The following is an 18,225-nucleotide window of genomic DNA, read 5'->3' as shown; positions in this document are numbered from 1 at the left end:
GGGCCAAGCTAAGGGGTTGGGTTTAACTAACACCGGCCTTCCTTTTGCCAAAGGTAGCGCACATTCCACAGACACCATCACCTCAAAGGAAGAGGTTGGAAAGCCAGGGAAGGGGCCACACGATTAAGGGAGGTCGGGTCAGGAACAGCCAGGGCCACACCATCGAGAGAGGTCAGGAGGAGCCTTCTAGGGATAAACTAAATGTAGAGGTACTCGGTCCTTACCTTACCTTGTGTTCAGTTTCCCCCAGCCATGTCTGAAGTGAAGAGCACCCGACAATGCCCAACAGAAACAGAACAGTCCACGAGGTAAGCAAAAGAGGGACTGGGAATCTGGCACGTCCTACTCAGCCAGATTGCTGTTGTTCAGAACAGCAGCAAACATTGGCTGAGTAGCCTCTCTATCAGGATTGTCTACACATCTGATTGGCTGCTTTGGACACTCAAAACAACCAATCTGGCAGAGAGACCATCCCATGTGATAGGCTACTCAGCCAATGAGCCTGGCTCCAACCCCCCTGGCTCCTAACCCCGCCGAGAGTACTGGCCCCCATGCTTCGTACCTTATGCACCTCCCTCTCCAGACCTTGATGGAATGTTTCCTCTTTTGGGGAACTGCATACTTAAAGCCACCAATATTAGATAGTCACCATGAAATTCAACAGAGAATTCAGAAGAAATTTCTTTATCCAAAGAGTGGTAAGAATGTGGAACTTGCTACCACAGGGATTGATTGAAACGCATAGTATAGATGCATTTAAGTGGGGGGACTAGGCAAACATGAGGGAGAGGGGAAGGGAAGGTTACAATGGTAGATGTAACGTTGTAAGATGTAAATAGTAGGAGGAAAGATGGGAGCAGGCTCAAATTGGGGGAAAAATTGCCAACATGCAGCCGTTGGGCCAAATGTCCTGTTTGTGTCGTAATCCTGATTGGAAATTTTTCATACAATGACATGGTTTTCTGCACTGAAGGTGCATGTCCATGAATTTACAGTCTTACATCATCACCAGCAGTAACCTCTGAACATTAAGGCTCACTGGCCCAACAACATTGCTGTGACCACATGGTTAGCATCAAATCAACATTCACACTTTCAAATACAGAGAACACAATGGGAAAAATTAAATTTTGATTTCTTTGGGCATTGGGGTTAGAAAGGGAAGTAAGTCAAGAGCATTTATAAAATTCAGATATATTCATTCAACATCCAAAAAAAGCATTAGCCATGAAATTATTTTGCTGGAAACTTAGAATATCCATAAAAAGGACTTTTCGTATTAAATCACTTCCGGTATAATCATGCGCAAAAAATGAAGTGCTACATTGTAGGCAGTTCAAGGTAACACAGTTAGAATCTCACTGTCATGGTTTGCCATGCTGAAATCTCCTTCGTACAAGCCATCACCGAAAGCCATGCCCCACACCGATAACAGGTCATTGAGTGCTGGGATGTTTGCCCCTCCAGTATCTGGCATCCACCACTGCCTACAACCAAGGGACAAGCAAGGAACAATCACAGTTAGGTACTGCTTTAGTTAGTTAGTGCAATTAACTTTTGTTAATTTGAACTAAAAGATACCGCAAGAATTATTTTTTATTCTGACTAATTTTCTCACCTTCCTGTTTAAAATCATGACTGCTCCTGAGTTATACTTTAAAAGGTGTCACCATCTAGTATGTATCCTTCATAGACCCCAGGCAGCCATTCAAAAATTATGACTGTTCAATCATACTTGGCATCACAGCTAAATCAGATTCTGTTTGCATTCAACATTCACACACACAGCAGCTAGGATTAAAGGATGCTGAACAGAAGATTGGCAGATTTTTGCCCAGGCAATGCCACATGGCCATACCCCAATGGAGATTTAACCAAACTAGCACATGCCTGGTATCAAACTTAGTCCTTCCTGAGCAGATTAGCCTAGTACCACATGTGGTGCTTTTCTTTAAAAACAAAGGCAGACTTGGGTTGATTTGTGATAAAGAATATTAGTTGGAAAGAAGGATTTAAGATGGAAGGTGAAAAGTTATAATTTTCTACACACTTATTCTGTGAGGATGGATTTTACATTGAATGCGCATACATGTGGTAAACATAGATGTTACTTCAGAGCAAGTCAGATTGTAGGACCATAGACCTTAAATGAAAGTCACTGCAAAGTTTAGAGGCAAATGATGAAGAATGTCTTCACTTAGATAAATTACTGGGATTATCAGACAAGCAAGGTAGCAAAAACTAAAACTTTAGGACATCTTCAATGCAGTTGAATGCTAGAACAGGGGTACTTGAGTATTGAAGGAATGAGCACTGATTAGCCAAATGGCTTTTAGTCATTGTAAAAGACAGAAACTGGAGATCCAAAAATAGCTCCAATACCATCTGAAAAAAAGGGAAGATGTGCATTCTACCTAAGCTAACATTTCTTTTTAAGAAAAATATTTTGCCACGAGATACTTTGAGTGTGGAGAGGGGTGAGAGAAATATAAAATCAAGTAAAAGGCAATACAGTATGTTTATACCTTGTATTTTCATCATAGAATTTCACTTTTCTCATTACAGATGTGTTGTACCAATCACTAAAGACAATTACAGAAAGGCCATTATCAACATCTCGCCTCAGTTTAGTAATCTCCTCAGGAAAGTACTCTTCTTCACTGTCTACCATCAGCAGGGTACCTGTAGGGGAAAAAGCAACACCAATTCATAGCTGGAAGCATATCCCAATAGTTCAAATGGCTGCATTAAATAGGCCTTAAATGCAATTAATCACAGAACTGCCTTTCAAGCCAGCTCAAACCCTGGTAGTATTACAGCTGGGGGTATGCTCTTGCCTGAAAAGTTAGTCAAGCCTCAAAATAGTTTCAGAAAGCAAACCAAAAATTTTCATTGGAACACAGTGCCTTGGATAAAGCCCAGCAGCCAATGCTTCCAAGCAAAATAAATGCAATATTGTTTACTTTGCATATGGCTGTCTTCAACTTTTAAATGTAGTTCAACCACTAACATGACCTTTTAATAGTTTACATAGAAGTCATGTAACAGTGTTCTTCTCATCCAAACATGAAAAAGTACCTCATTCTGGTTATTACAAGCAAATTTCTCATGTACTTTTCAAGCTTCATCTTAAATGCACCTATGCCTCAAGCAGCTCCTGGGGTAACAAGTTCCACCTAATAATCATTCTCCGGGTAAAGACATTTTGCCTGAAATCTCCACTGGATTTTCTGGTGACTATCTTGAAATTATGAGCCCTCACAGAGTAAACATCTCCACCCCATAAAACCCCTTCATAACTGAGACCTCTAACTAGGTGGTCCTTCAAAGAGAAAGAAACAAATGGTTATACTTATATAGTATGCCTCAATTAATTCTGGCAATTGGAAGGCCGATATTGCAACTCCACTAAACTTCTGCAAAGAAAAGCACTCTGAAACTTCTGCTATTTTTTGAATGCTGACAGGCTAGGAAAACTTCAGCCACACATTTCACCTGTCTGCAGCTTGGCCCCACCTCCCAATCAATGCGCAGAGCAGTGATAAGGTAGCCTGGTGGTGGTTTAATGATTCATGGAGGTGCAGGCAATATTGACAAATTAATTTCAGCATACATGATTAACAACCCTCAAAAATGTACTGTAGGACACAGCTCTATTAATAAGTTCCACATTAGATGTTCATTGGTAGACTAAGTTGAAAGCATCAACAGCAGACAAGAACAAAGCCTGCATGCTGCACATCTCCGAAAGCCTGCGAGTTAACCAGAACTTCACTTCAAAACACAAAAACATTGTTAAGGGCTGGCACAGTGCCTCTCTCTGCCACCTGCCAACAAAGGAAGTGAGCAGTTATGTTTTGTCAGCACTCAATCTACTCACCAGCAACTTAATTCAGACTAAGCTTAAAACTGTGCAGGAAAACAAAACACGTTGCCTACAAAGACTAGTTTGATTTTATTCAATCAGTTGGTAACTTCCAATCACAGACAGCCAAAGAAAGGGCTACGGATCATGAAACTGACTGGGAAAGACTTAAAGAGCATCAAGAACCAGGTGGAGAATAGCCTTTACTGAAGTCCAAGGCCTTCAGCAACTTGAGGTTCAGTACTCTTGTGATTTGGCAGGTGCCAATTTGAAAATCTTATTTTCATCATCACTTGAAGCCCTAAGATTGGTTCGCAAAACTTCATGCACTATCCTCAGAAGAACTGTATTTGAACACAAACTTCCACAATAGTCCTATTAAACTTTTTAAAAAATTGTTTGTGGGATGAGAGCTACGCTGGCAAGGCCAGCATTTAATGCCCATCCCTCCAACAGCCTTTTGGAAGGGTAGTGGTACGATACCCTGAACAGCTAAAATTTTTTAAATTCATTTACGGGATGCGGACATCGCTGACTAGGCTAGCATTTATTTTCCTTCCCCAATTGTCCTCGAGGTGGTGATGGTGGTGAGGGAGTTCTAAGATTTTGACCCAGTGACAGTGAAGGAATGGCGATATATTTCCAAGTCAGGATGGTGAGTGGTTTAGAGGGAAACTTCCAGGTGGTGGTGTTTCCATGTGTCTGCTGCCCTTGTCCTTCTAGATGGTAGCAGTCATGGGTTTGGAAGGTGCTGCCTAAGAAGCCTTGCTGAGCACCTGCAGTGCATCTTGCAGATGATACACACTGCTGCTAATGTTCATCAGTCCTGGAGGGAGTGAATGCTTGTGTAGGGGGTGCCAATCAAGCAGGCTGCTTTGTCCTGGATTTTGTCAGGCTTGAGTGTTTTTGGAGCTGCAATCATCCAGGGAAGTGGACAGTATTCCGTCACACTTCTGACTTATGCCTGTAGATGGTGGATAGGGAGTTAGGAGGTGAGTTACTTGCTGCAGGATTCCTAGCCTCTGGCCTGCTCTTGTAGCCACATGTGATGTAAGTATACTTGCAGTGCTGTCAGGGAGGAAGTTCTAGGAATTTGACCCAATGTCAGTGAAAGAATGGCGATATAGTTCCAAGTCAGATGGTGTGCGACGAGGAGGGGAGTTTTCAAAGAGCGGTGCTCCCATGCACCTACTGCCTTTCTTCTTCTAGGTGGCGGAGGCCATGGGTTTGGAAGGTGCTGTCGAAGGAACCTTGACGAGTTGCTGCAAAGTATCTTGTAGATGGTGCTACTGCTGCCACTGAGTACCAGTGGAGGAGTTATTGACTGTTTAAGGTGGTGGATGCAGTGCTTTGTCCTGGATGATGTCGAGCTTCGAGAGTTTTTGGAGCTACATTCACCCAGGCAACTGGAGAGTATTCCATCACACTCCTGACTTGTGCCTTTTAGACAGTGGACAGACTTTGGGGAGTTAGCAGGTGACTAAGTTACCTCAAAATTCCCAGCCTCTGACCTACTCTTGTAGCCACAGTATTTATATAGCTGGTCCAGTTCAATTTCTTGTCAACGGTAATCCCCAGAACGTTGATAGTGGGGGATTCGGTGATGGTAATGTCACCGAATGTCAATGGGTGATGGCTGGATTCTCTCTTGCTGCAGATGGTCATTGCCTGGCACCAATGTTACTTGTCACATATTAGCCCAAGCCTGAAACATGTTCAGGTCTTGCTGCATATGGGCACAGACTGTTTCAGTATTTGTGCAGTTGAAAATGGTGATGAAAATTGTTACAATGGTGAATGAACATCCCACTTCTGACCTTATGATGTAGGGAAGGTCATTGACAAAGCAGTTGAAGTGGGTTGGGCCTAGGACACTACCCTGAGGAACTCCTGCAGCAATGTCCTGGGGCCAAGCCGATTGGTCTCCAACAACTACAACCATCTTTCTTTGTGCTAGGATGACTCCAATCAGTGGAGAGTTTTCCCCGTGGTTCCCACTGACTTCAATTTTTCCAGGGTTCCTTGATGCCATACTCAGCCAAATACTGCCATGATGTCAAGGACGGTGACTCTCACCTGCCCTTGAGTTCAGTTCTTTTGTCCATGTTTGGACCAAGGATGTAATGAGTTTAGGAGCTGAGTGGCCCAAGCAGAACCCAAACAGTGTATCAGTGAGTAAGTTATTGCTGTGCAAGTGCCACTTGATACCAATGTCGATAACCCCCTCCGTCACTTTGCTGCTGATGGAGGGGAGGTTGATGGGGCAGTCATTCGCCAGATGCTTTTTGTGGATAGGACATACCTGGGCAATTTTCCACATTGTCAGGCGGATGCCAGTATTTAAGCTGTACTGGAACAGCCTAATTAGGGGCATAGCATAAGTCTTCAGTACTATTGCCGGGATGTGGTCAGAGCCCAGAGCCATAGCAGTATCCATTGCCTTCAGCTGCTAGGTATCACACGGAGTGAATCAGATTGGCTGAAGACTGGCATCGAGATGCTGGGACTTCAGAAGTAGATTCAGATGAATCATCCACTTGACACTTTTGGTTGAAGATAGTCGCTCCAATTAAGTTTCTGGTTAATAATAATCCCCAGAATGTTGATGGTGGGGGGTTTTCAGCAATTACCATGCAATTGAATATCAAGGGAAGATGATTAGATTCTCTTTTGTTGGAAATGGTCATTGCCTGGCACTTGTGTGGTGCGCATGTTTGTCATTCATCAGCCAGTCCTGAATGTTGTCCAGGAATTCTAAATGGTATTGGACTGAATGGTACTGAACACTACGCAGTGAAAATCAACACTTTAAACTTTATGATGGAGAGAAAGTTTAGCAGATAAAAGTTTAATATAAAACATACCATACTGGCTGGCATCAAAACAGGTGATAGGTGCTCCGAGTACCTCCACAAAATATCCCATGCTTCGCAAGTGCTGGTACATATCCCTAAAATTTGTGTGGACATGGTCACCATTCCTAATTAAAAGAAATAAATGTACATTGGAATAGTTTTTTTCATTATTGAAATAATCTTACATTTAAATACTTTGGGGAAATTTTAATACGGTCGAGTAGTAATGTAAGCATGTTAAATTTTCAATTGAAAAATAACCAGCCAACATCAATAGAACTTGCACTTTCAAACTAGCTTACATCTTGAGATCATTTTGAGCTACCTAATAGCTTCTAATAGTGGTCGGTAAGGTTCTTTAAGTGTGATTTTTCACAAAGCATATTGGTACCAATAAGATAAATAAAGCTAACAACCATCAATGTATCTAACTAGATCACATCAAGTGCAATCAGATATCCCTTTCCTCTGCTAAAACCACCCACTATGCTAAGGCCATAGCAAAGATAATAGCCAGCTTTCTTTTCTCCACTACCAAGCCTCCTTCAACCCTTCACCTTGCTTTCTCGACCTTCATCTCCAATGTGTAAGGAGCTGAGTCTGCTTCCCTTCCCCTTGTCTTGGGGCATCCCTGGTCCAAGCCCTGATCAGTTTTTACTAGTTTGTCCCATCCCTCCCCACCCCTCTTAGAGCTCATCATATCCTTGGGATACATCTCTTATCCCTTTGACTCCATTACCACTAGCTACCCAACTTCCCTTTCTGGCATTGATGCAAGCTACCATTTTTCACTCGCTTTGCAGGTGCTGCTCCCTTCCTTGCAAAGTTGCCATCAGTAACCCCTCTAAATCTACGCTCAATCCTTCTATCACTCCATCTCCAACCTCCCTTGCCTCTTCAATGTCCTTGAACACATTGTTGCCTCCCAAACCCATGTCATTTCCCATGTTTGAATCTCTTAAATCAAGTTTCTCCAGATGTCACGGCTGAAGCTCAATAAGAAAGAATATACAATATTAAAGCTAATTGACATCTTTCCTCATTCAATCAACTTTCAATTACAGGAACTGGCAGTTGGAGCTTGTTCTATCTCCCCCAGCCACTTTGCAGTAGCATTGTGCTATATCCTCACTGCCTTCCAATCAGGTCGCTACATGAGCACTTGTTGAAAGAATGCAAACTGCTCCATGTTTCAGCCTCACAGATCAACTCCCAAATATGTGTTAACATGAATACATTAAGGTTGGCTTTCCCAAGTGGGCTCTGTCCTGTTGGGGAGTGGCAAAATTGCACTCCACCACCATCTGCCAAAATGGTTTTAACTTCTGCAAAATAAAGTACCAAATGAACCAAATAGCCAATATTTTTGTGTCAAATCTACATTAGAAGTTTGTGCTCAGTGCTCTATTAAGCAATATTCTCTTCCAACAGAGGGACTGTAAAGAGACCAGCTTGTCAGGTTAAAATAGTCTGCTCATTTAATACAATTAGGATTTTTCAATTACATTAACGTTACAGCAAAGAATTGTTTTTCAGAGTTTGGCTCCAAATGATATACCATTGTCAACACACACATTAATAAAATTTGCAAACCACGGAACATATTTGCTTTAACTCCTATAGCTGCTTCCATCAGCACACGCTACTTCAATAAAACTGGAGTTTTTCACTCAAAATATAGCACAGGAACTGTGAAGAGAATAAACACAGTTCAACAAGAATCCTTGAAGGAACTCACCAATCTAGCGGATCATTTTTCATGCGCAGGTTATCCCTTGGAAAGTAACCAGGTGGGTAACGTAGGTTGTGATACTGATCCCACAGGACTCTCTTACTGCGAGGTGGTGTTGGAATGATCTTCACCTTGACTGGCAGCTTCACAGTTGATGTCATTTCATTGCCATTGTTCGACTTAAGGAGAGGAACAGAGAAGACTAGTTAACACTACACAGACATTTGCAGAAATTGTCAACACACTGCACACTAATTTCAGGCTACTCAGCAAAAAAAATAGAAAATCCTATTTAACTCTTAGTCTGCCCTGCACCCAAAATATTTGGAAATGATAATCTTCAACATTGAAAAGTGGCTCCTGAACAACTAATTTGACTTCAATTGCAAGATCACATAAATTATTTATCAGAATTGATGGTCTGAATTGTTCCTGGGAAGCCATGATAGCCACTTCACTTTCCCCAAAGGACACTCGTTTCAGATCAAAGCCAGTGGTGCAGATAGCACATAGAATTAATTCAATAAACACTGAGAAGCTGATCAGTAAGATTTATGTGAATATTAGTGTCAATGAGTGACAATAAGTCAAAAAATTAGGAACTCATTTCCCTGCCTTATCTAAAAGCAAGACAGGCTTGCAAAAGCAAAAATGGAGAAAGCAAATTTTATACTGAATTTAATGCCTTAATTTTGTTCCTTTAGTACTGAATTTTGGTTGCTCTCCATTCTGGTTTCTAATTTACTCATTGTTCTGTAACTTTTTTTTGTTACATTTCTCCTTCACTGAAGGTGTTTTTTTTGCTGGGAACTGGCAATAGTTTGGAAGAAATCCCAAGCAAAATTGAAAGTTGATGGCACTATTATGTTTCCATATGGTAAAGCCATGACAACCCAAATTTTTTAGATTGGCTCATTACTTCACATAATTCAACCATCTTCACCTCATGGGTGGACAACATGGAAGATTGAGACACTTTGTAGAAAGTTAACCATGTTTCAAAGGTTTAAAGTCTAGGCACTGCTTGAGCTGAATGGCTCTGTTTTCAAAGTCCGTGAGGACCTTGATTTCAGGCATTCCTCCACCGGCCTGTGACCCCTCCCTGTTGTTGTGTGCCAGTTTGTCCTGCATGACTAGAGATGGAGAAAGTGTAAGCAGGACACTTGCCAGGCCAGATGATAAGTATGCCTGGGTGTAGGTGGTGAGTGATCACATGGACTGGATGAGGACAATGACAGTGAGTGTGAGAGAGTGAATGATGATGTCCCTTGAACCGACAGTTAGTGGTATTAAAATTTTGAGGAAAGATGTGAAAGAAGTGGCATGGAATTATATCAAACTCATGAGTTCTTGTAGATTAGAGATGATCCACAAATTAATTTGGGAACTTGCAGAAAAAAAGTGTTAGATATAATTTTGTCTTCCTCTAATCTGTGGCTGTTTGGCTGGTAATGAATGATATTTTTCTTCCAAAAAATTGACTTGCATCCTAAACGACCTCCATTACAAGCCAAAAAATTGCATTTATATGATTTATTCCATCTGTCAAAAACATTTTAAATTGTTCCAAGTACAACAAATTACTCAAATAAAATTAGTAAGGTAGGTAAACCAAGCAGCCATTGAGTACAATGAGATCCCACAAAAAAATCATTTTTTGGTGACTTTAGTTGAAGAAATGTTAGCCAGGACAAACACCTCACTTCAAACAATGTAATAGGATTCTTAACATTCATAGGACCAGCAACACTGTACCTTGATTTAATCTCCTCAGGAGGATAATGCACCATGCTGAACAGGATGTCAGCTTACTTTATGCTCAAATGATAGTGAGGGCTGAATTACAAACTTCTGAGGGGAGAACACTGCCAACTAAGCTAAGCAAAGCAGCAAGCTGCGGTATACAGTTACCCCTTTTGAGTGCCAAAGCTCCACAGGCAACACAGAGACAGCTAAACACATAACGACTGTAAACAGGTAATGGAACTTTAAGAATTAAATTATAAGGGCATGTCACATAAACATGGCTAGTATTCCTTTGAGATTAGAAGGTTGAGGATGATCTAATTCAGGCATTTAAAACATTAAAAAGATTTGATAGAGATATTCTCTCCAGTGGGGGAATTCGGTATAAGGGGCACAATGTTAACATTGGAGCAAGACCATTCAGCAGTGAGATCAGGAGCATTTTTTTTCCACCCACATAAAAAGCTGTGGAAACATAACATTCCCTCCCCCAAAAAGGCTGCAGATGCTGGATCAATTGAAATTTAAGACTGAGATTGGCATATTTTGGTTAGCTAAGGACATCGAGGTGAAGTGTGTTGAAGTGCCAGGAATTGAACGGCAGAACAGACTCCAAATGCTGAATAGTCTATTCCTGTTCCTTCATCCCCATGTAAAAATTAGCATCAATATGGGCAAATAGATCTGGAGAAATCTAGAGGTTCAAAATGATTCATGTACAACATATTGCTCTGAAATGAAATAACTTTTGTAGGCAACTCTGGCAAAACACAGGAGAACCTAACAGAGTTGTAATACCCAGGACATTTATCCCACATTTGCACAAATTCTAGTGTTTTTTTAAAATTCTTTCATGGGATGTGGGCATCGCTGGCAAGGCCAGCATTTGTAGCCCATCCTAATTGCTCTTGAACAGAGTGGCTTGCTAGGCTATTTCAGAAGGCAGCTAAGAGTCAACCACACTGCTGTGGACTATAAGCATGTATTATACACACAGGTCACCTGCAGGAAGGGTGTTTGTTATTGGTGTGCTACTTGATACATAGCACTGGTTCATTTTTGCTGTTGCATCAATGAGTTTGCAGATAAGTATGGGACATAACTTCCTGAATCTATGCAATATTTCAGTTTTACAACATATCAAGCACAAGAAAAATCATTGATCTGACACACTTACATCATTTTCAGCTGGTGAGGCAACAGTAACCATAACATGGCCCTGAGCAATGCCTTCCCACGATGCAGCTTTCTTGGTTACAGATATCGATATAGCTAGAAATCCAGACCAAGGCCAGAGGACTTGTGAATAGGAAAACGCAACCTCTATGTTGTCTCCATTCTGAGGTAAATACGGCTGCCATATGGGCTAGAAAAGAATAAAGTGTGTGCAAAAAACCTTGCGTATAACTGACAAGTAACAGAAATGGTTTAGGAAACAGCTGGGGAAGGAAAGGACAAAAGGAGATTTGTAAAAGAATTTAGACAACAGTTTGCCACAAAATGCAAGTAGTAGCCATAATTTCCAACAACACACAGTACTGATACTAAATCCCTGGCAAGGCACATGAAACATGTATGGAGCTAAAAGGTTGCTGAAATTATTGTAGTGTGACTCAAAACCATGGTGACAAACGGAGGAGGAGCACAGCAGCATTGTGCCCCCACTGGTCATTTTGCACAGTTCTATATCCTTTCTTCCTTTGTCATGAAAATATAATCATTTTCATTATATTATTGTGATTTATTGTAAAAGTGAGTTCATAGTAGGGTTTCGATTAGTTATTGTGTGTGTGGGGAGGATTTAATTGAATTGGAGGCAGCTGGTCTGGAGGCTTTGAGTTATCAACAAGAAGCTAGGTTTGAAATGCTAAATACGTAAACATGGCTGAAGTTTTAGGATGTGAGGTGTGAGGAAAATTTGCATTTATAGATAAATTAGGGTAGTTTGAATTTCAAAGAGAAGGTAAGATGTTACAGCTAGCCTGAAGAAGCCAAACCAAACAGTGTGTTTATTTTTCCCAAAGGTTACTGATAAAATTGGTACTATGAAAAGATTTGTATTATGAGAGGACTAAAGCTTCAAAGACATATCGGAACAATGGAATTTGCATTAAAAAGGGAGAGACATGCATAAATGGGGATGAGGCCATTTGTAAGAGGAGAAAGCATTCTAAGATCCAACACAAGTGTGAAAAGCCTCCAGCCTCTGTGCATCAAGTTGCCTTCTACAGGAACCAAAGCTAAGAAAACTCACTTTGAAATTCACTGTCCAGGGTATGGTGTGCTTTGCCTGGGGCTGTTTAAATCTATTTGTTTTTACCGTTGCCTTAACAGGGGTGTAACTGGGAGTTAGATTAATTAGGGTTTTAGGAGTTTATAATAATAATTTGTAGACTTATGTACATGTTTCAAATCTTTTCTTTTGCTAATAAATGTTTAATTTAGTTTTCTAAAAACCCCTGAAGTCACGATAATCTTATTACTTCTGAATTCAAGGCACACATCTCGAAATAAAATACAAATTGTTTACAAATTGTTACAAAGTTTCCCTCGTGGATTTGATCCACCTGGCACACATCATCTGCCACGTCATAACATCCATTTAAATATTAGAGATAGCCATCATTGCCGATCTCTTGCACATTTTTCCCCAGAACATTAGGGGACTGAGATCGAATGTGGGCCACTTCCTATTTTTATTATTATAAGCTATGGAACGAATCAAACCTCTCTGGTAAATAACCTCTTGATCTCTGCAGTCATCGAAACAGAAAAAAAAAGTGCAACTTTTGAACACCAACAGATGGAGGGCTGCAAGTAAGCAGTTCAACTTTATTACTAAATCAAATATTATTCTGAAGCTATGCAGTACGCTGCTCAGGCCACAGCTTTAGTCCGGTGTCGACCTTTAATAAACTATACAAGTCCCGGAACTGGTGTAGAGAGCAGCCTCATTCCTGATTCAGGGTGTCAGAGTATGGAATTCTGAATGACCAGATTTGATAAATTTGAGCTCTATAGTCTTGGAGAGGCTGAGAGATCACTATAAAACGATAGTAAAATTTTATGAAAGAGACACTACTTCCAAATATGCTACCACAATAGGAAAAACAAACATGGTTTCAAACTGCTGGAAGTAAATTTAGGGCCAATGTCAGGAAATAAGTTAGGTCGAGCAGTCAGCACTCAAAAATGGACCGTCAGTTAAGGTTGTGGAGAGAAAACAGTAATTTAACATATAGTGGGATGCAGCAATTAAAGAATATTGTAGATTTTTTCAGGTGGATGAACTAAATTGAGCTGAATGTCTTCCTTATTTTTTTTGATGCAAGCACCAGGATTTCACATTCTTACCCTTGAGCAAGGCTCATTTCGTTTTCTGTCCTTCATCCAATTTGGTTACTCATTTTATTTAAAAAATTAATTAGATTAGAAAATCTAGAAAATAGACGGCTTGGTTTTGCAATTTGACTCCATGGATTGAAAGGAAAGGAAGAGAAATGAGGAAAGAGGTCTACATTTAGCATAATAAAGTTGGAAACAGTGGTTGCTTAGTATGCGCTGTTGACTACCCTACCTTACATCCTCAGTTACTTCAGAGGCTAAATCAATCACGTTCTTGTGCTAGGGAGTGTAACTTGTATGCACTGGGTTAAGAGGTAATTTCGCCTCGGAAGCATTCAGATATTGTATTCCATTCTACATTACAAGATAATATATTTTTATTTGTCCAAGGTGGTTGCCTCCCCATACAATGCACTTCCCAGGACCATTTTCAGACCTGTATCAAAGCTACTATGAAGGCAACTATTTGGAGTTATACAAGTGTAACCTGCAACAACTCTCCCTCACTGTGGAGAAGAGCAGGAGCGCTAACTGATTTCTCTAAACAGTAACGCAATTCAGATCTGAATCTTTCTTGAGGGAGAGGCAATCACAAAACAACATCCACCCACACTGCGGCATTGGGTATTTATACTGAGATGTACTAAAGCATCATGCCACCTCACCCCAAACTATTCTTGTTTACCATTCAATTTCATTTTACTCAATAAAAAGGAATGGGGCTACAAGGGTATGTTATGACCAGGATGGGAAGAGTGCGCGAATTATTGAGACCCATTACTTGACTGGTTGCATCATTAACTTAAATGTTTAATTTTCTCACCAAAATGGCCAATTGTGAACCTATACATCTAGGAACTAGAAGAAGAGACTCTGACCAAGCTTCTTCCAAAAATTCAATGATTAATTTGTTTTAAAACAAAACTTCTTTTAACAAGTTGCAAGTACTGTTTAACACACAACTGTAATCAGGAAGTATAACTATCTATCTCTTCCTAAAGAATTCCCCAGCACACACACAAACACACACACACAGACAAACAAAGGACAAACAGATAGAGTCTCTCTCTCACAGAGATGGGCTATGGAGGGTGGTCGTTATAAAATAAAGGATAAAGTCCACAGGGTCTCAACGCTGTCGACCTGGATGCCTGTAAATTCTCACCAACTCAGCTTTGCAGGTCCAAATATAGACTAGTTACACTCAGGTGAGGGCTATCTGGCTACAGGTTGAAAGCCACACACAAATTTTTGGCAAGGTAGAAAGGAGCCAGTCAAGATAGCCTTCTTTCCTCAGCCTGTTCTCCAATTAGACTGCCCTCCAAAAGTGCAGGCTCACAACTTAAGCTTCCTCTGTCATGTGACTGCCTTTTTGTCTCCCAGCTTTTCATTAATTAAAGTGCTTTGCAGTTCAAGACAAACAAGCAGCTCCTTCTCAAGTACCACACAGGTCAGGTGATGGCTGCTTGTTGATAGTTCCAAGGTGAACTTGCGACCTTTTCTAAAAAAAAATCCCAGGTTAGCATCCAGATGAACAGGTCATGAGAAATCATTCCATTTTGTAAAAGAAAACTTCAGTCTTGAGAGATATGATCCTAACAGATAATGTACTCGAAAATATGAATACTCAACATTGCTGGTGTATATGTTTTGCATAGTGTTAGATGCGGACATATTCTATACAGTATTTACTGAGGAAATGAGTGTCGGTATCAGACATCGGTACTACCCATAAACAGGGGCAAAAAGACATTTCAACGATTTTGCAAATTCCACATTGTTACCACCATCACATTACATTGCTTACCTTGTCAATAATCCGACCTGTGACACCCATGCCATTTAAGATTGTTACATTGACGATAGTTGGCATTCCTCCACAATAGATGGGCTGGGAGCAGTAGGGCCACATGTAAGGGCACTCAGTCAGATCAATGTAGCTTGGGCTCAAGCTGAAAGGAAATAAAGTTGGCAATTACAGAATATAATGCAATCACATCACAAGAAAAGAATGCAACTGGATGTAACAGGTTCTGCTCACAAAATAAACAGTTTGGCGTTTAGTGAGGATTCACAGATGTCTGCATATCAAATAAAGAGCCTTCTGCAGTCCTCATTAATTCCAAAGACACTGATGTTTCAAAAGTGATTAGCATCTGCACTGTACAGACATGCCACTTATCTCTGTTCTTTCTACCAACTGCTCAGTGAGCAACAATGACTTACACTTGTACAGTACCTTTAACTTAATTCCAAGGTCAGCACATAGGAGAACAGACCTAGTGGTAGATGAATTAGGAGCAATGATTGAATATATAATCAAATAGATAGGTAAATCAGAAGCCTTTAAGGCAGAAGGCAAAGTAGTAATACAAAAATGTTTAGTTTAGAGAACACATTCCAAAAGGCACAACCTAGACAACTGAAAGCTTGTACTATAGTATATACTGCATTGTCAGTAATACAGGTAATATTAATCAAACTTATCTTCCAACTTCACATGATCAACACATAAGACACATACACAATAACTGGAATTGGAACTGGAACTAACCTACAGGAACTAGAGGGAGTGGGAGGGGGGCACAGGGAGTTGGAGGATATAAAATCACTTGGAACTAACCCTTTTAGCAAGTTTGCACTTTGGGGAGGGGATCCTCTTCCATTACTTACAAAATTCTGGACTAAGAAAATATCACTGACTCACTAAGCATGATCCGCCGAGGTTACGTCTGATTATTCCATCAGGGACTTCCTCATCACCCTTGCTTTACAGTTCACTAACTCCCTTCCCATAACTCTTCTCAAAAGGAAGTGTTAATATTTCTGTGAACCTCTGCTTTCTTCCTAAACAGATACCAGCAATTTACATTTTCAGGATATTAATAAAAATCAGTGAAGGCAACACTGTAATTAAAGAATGAGCTGAATAAAATATTAAACTGGGCAGAGCATTGGTGGATAAAATTTACCATATATACTTGTATAAAAGTTGAGTTTCTAAGACTAAATTTTACTCAACAAGTAGGGAGGTCAACTTTTACACAAGTAACATTTTTGTCTCGCTATCGCAGAGTTACCACATCACTGTCCCCACCAACCCTTCCCCAAAAGTATTGCAAAAGAAGCTGAAAGTATTATTTAAACTTTTTATTTATAAATAACCAACTCCATGGAGGCAGACAATTTCTTTACACTAAATTCATTAAATTTATCAAATTCAAAAACAAAATCCAATATCGGAATTTATACAATTTCACTCTAGCAGCAGGGTGTGCACTGAACATGTATTAAAATCCATAAAAATCACTCTCATCTTCAGAACCAAATAATGCGCCCCAATCTGCTTCTTGAATGATATCATTGTATGGATCGTCAACATCTTCATCAGTATTCATATTGACATCAGCCATTTCATCCCACAAATCTTCTATGCCATCAAGTGCATTGAATATCCTATATTTCTTGAATGATATGACGGAAATCTCTGTTCCAATTTCATATCAGGCCTCCACAACCCACTCACGTAGAATTGCTAATGTCAGAGCCTGTATACTTCCTCTCTTGGTGAATGTCTTCTCTCCGCCAATTATCCAGTCAATCCACTTTTCTCTCATGCTATCCTTGAAAGGCTTGCTTAGAGTGACATCCAATGGTTGAACAAGGCTGGTTAAACCACCAAGAATCACTGCAGTACCATTGTTTTGCGATCTAACTTCAGCAACATCATCATCGACAACACGAGATCTGAAAATGTTCCAGATGAGAAGACTTTTACCTTTACATAATTCACTTGGTCGGAAACTCCAAACTTTTCTCAGCCATATTTTCAAGCCACCTTCATCCATCCATCCTTTATCATGAATGTGGATGAGTACTCCTTTTGGGAATTGATGTTTAAACCATTGGTTTAAGCTTTATCCCACCAGACATGAACGGCAGCACAACTGTCAATCTACTCTTCTCACAGCCAGTTGTCTTCACTAAAAACCTTTCCTTCCAACTTTGCTCACCATTTGACTGGCTGACATGTGAAAATTTAGTCTCATCCATGCTCTCAATACAGGCCAGACTGTATCCATTCTTTTGTCGATGTTTGATTATAAACTGCTGAAATGTGATAAGCCTACCATCAAGTTCGGTTGCCAGTCACTGTTAAATCTTGGTATTCTGTTGCAGGATAAAATTGTTTCTCTTCATAAACCTGGTATGCCATCCAGCCCTGGAATCCAGCTTTGAAATTTGCAATGCCTAATTTTCTTGCAATTTTCAGGGCAAAGATTTGGATAGATCCAAAAAACAGAGTCTATTCTGGCGATTTTCATGGACGCATTTTGCAACTGTGTCTTCCAACTGCAGCAACATTCTAGGTTTTCCTCTGTGCATTTATTCTTAGGCATCTGCCCAAGCTGTGTAGAGAGCTTCCTCCAATCTCTTATCATTCTTCTCCGATATCCTGAATTCTCTATCTGCTGCAACAGTATTTGTCTGCTCTGCAATCTCGACGACTTTAAGTCTGAACTGGGCTGGGTATCTGCCATTCCTTCACATCATGGGAAGACAGCGCACAGCAGAGGGGTGGTAGCCTTGACGTGCACAGATACAAGGCGCAGAACAGCCGTCTTTGATGCCGTGCTATTCTCTGATTCTATCAAATAGACTTGCACCAGGGCAAGTTTGAC

The 18,225-nt window shown here is 40.5% G+C and overlaps 1 protein-coding gene across 4 annotated transcripts in view; it reads right to left on the bottom strand.

Moving 5' to 3' along the window:
• The window catches only part of mbtps1 (membrane-bound transcription factor peptidase, site 1), a 152,384-nt gene that overhangs the window by 27,205 nt on the left and 106,954 nt on the right, over nt 1-18,225 (bottom strand). For all 4 annotated transcript variants that reach the window (XM_078544090.1, XM_078544093.1, XM_078544091.1 and 1 more), the window contains 6 exons: nt 15,351-15,495; nt 11,376-11,564; nt 8,459-8,631; nt 6,730-6,845; nt 2,526-2,682; nt 1,363-1,487 (listed from right to left, as the gene is read on the bottom strand). In XM_078544090.1, the coding sequence (XP_078400216.1) occupies nt 1,363-1,487; nt 2,526-2,682; nt 6,730-6,845; nt 8,459-8,631; nt 11,376-11,564; nt 15,351-15,495 (905 nt within the window). The remainder of the gene's footprint in view (nt 1-1,362; nt 1,488-2,525; nt 2,683-6,729; nt 6,846-8,458; nt 8,632-11,375; nt 11,565-15,350; nt 15,496-18,225) is intronic.

This window comes from Cetorhinus maximus, chromosome 6 (genome assembly GCF_964194155.1).
Source record: "Cetorhinus maximus chromosome 6, sCetMax3.hap1.1, whole genome shotgun sequence".
Lineage (NCBI taxonomy): Eukaryota > Metazoa > Chordata > Chondrichthyes > Lamniformes > Cetorhinidae > Cetorhinus > Cetorhinus maximus.
This window is presented reverse-complemented; position numbering and strand designations above follow the sequence as displayed.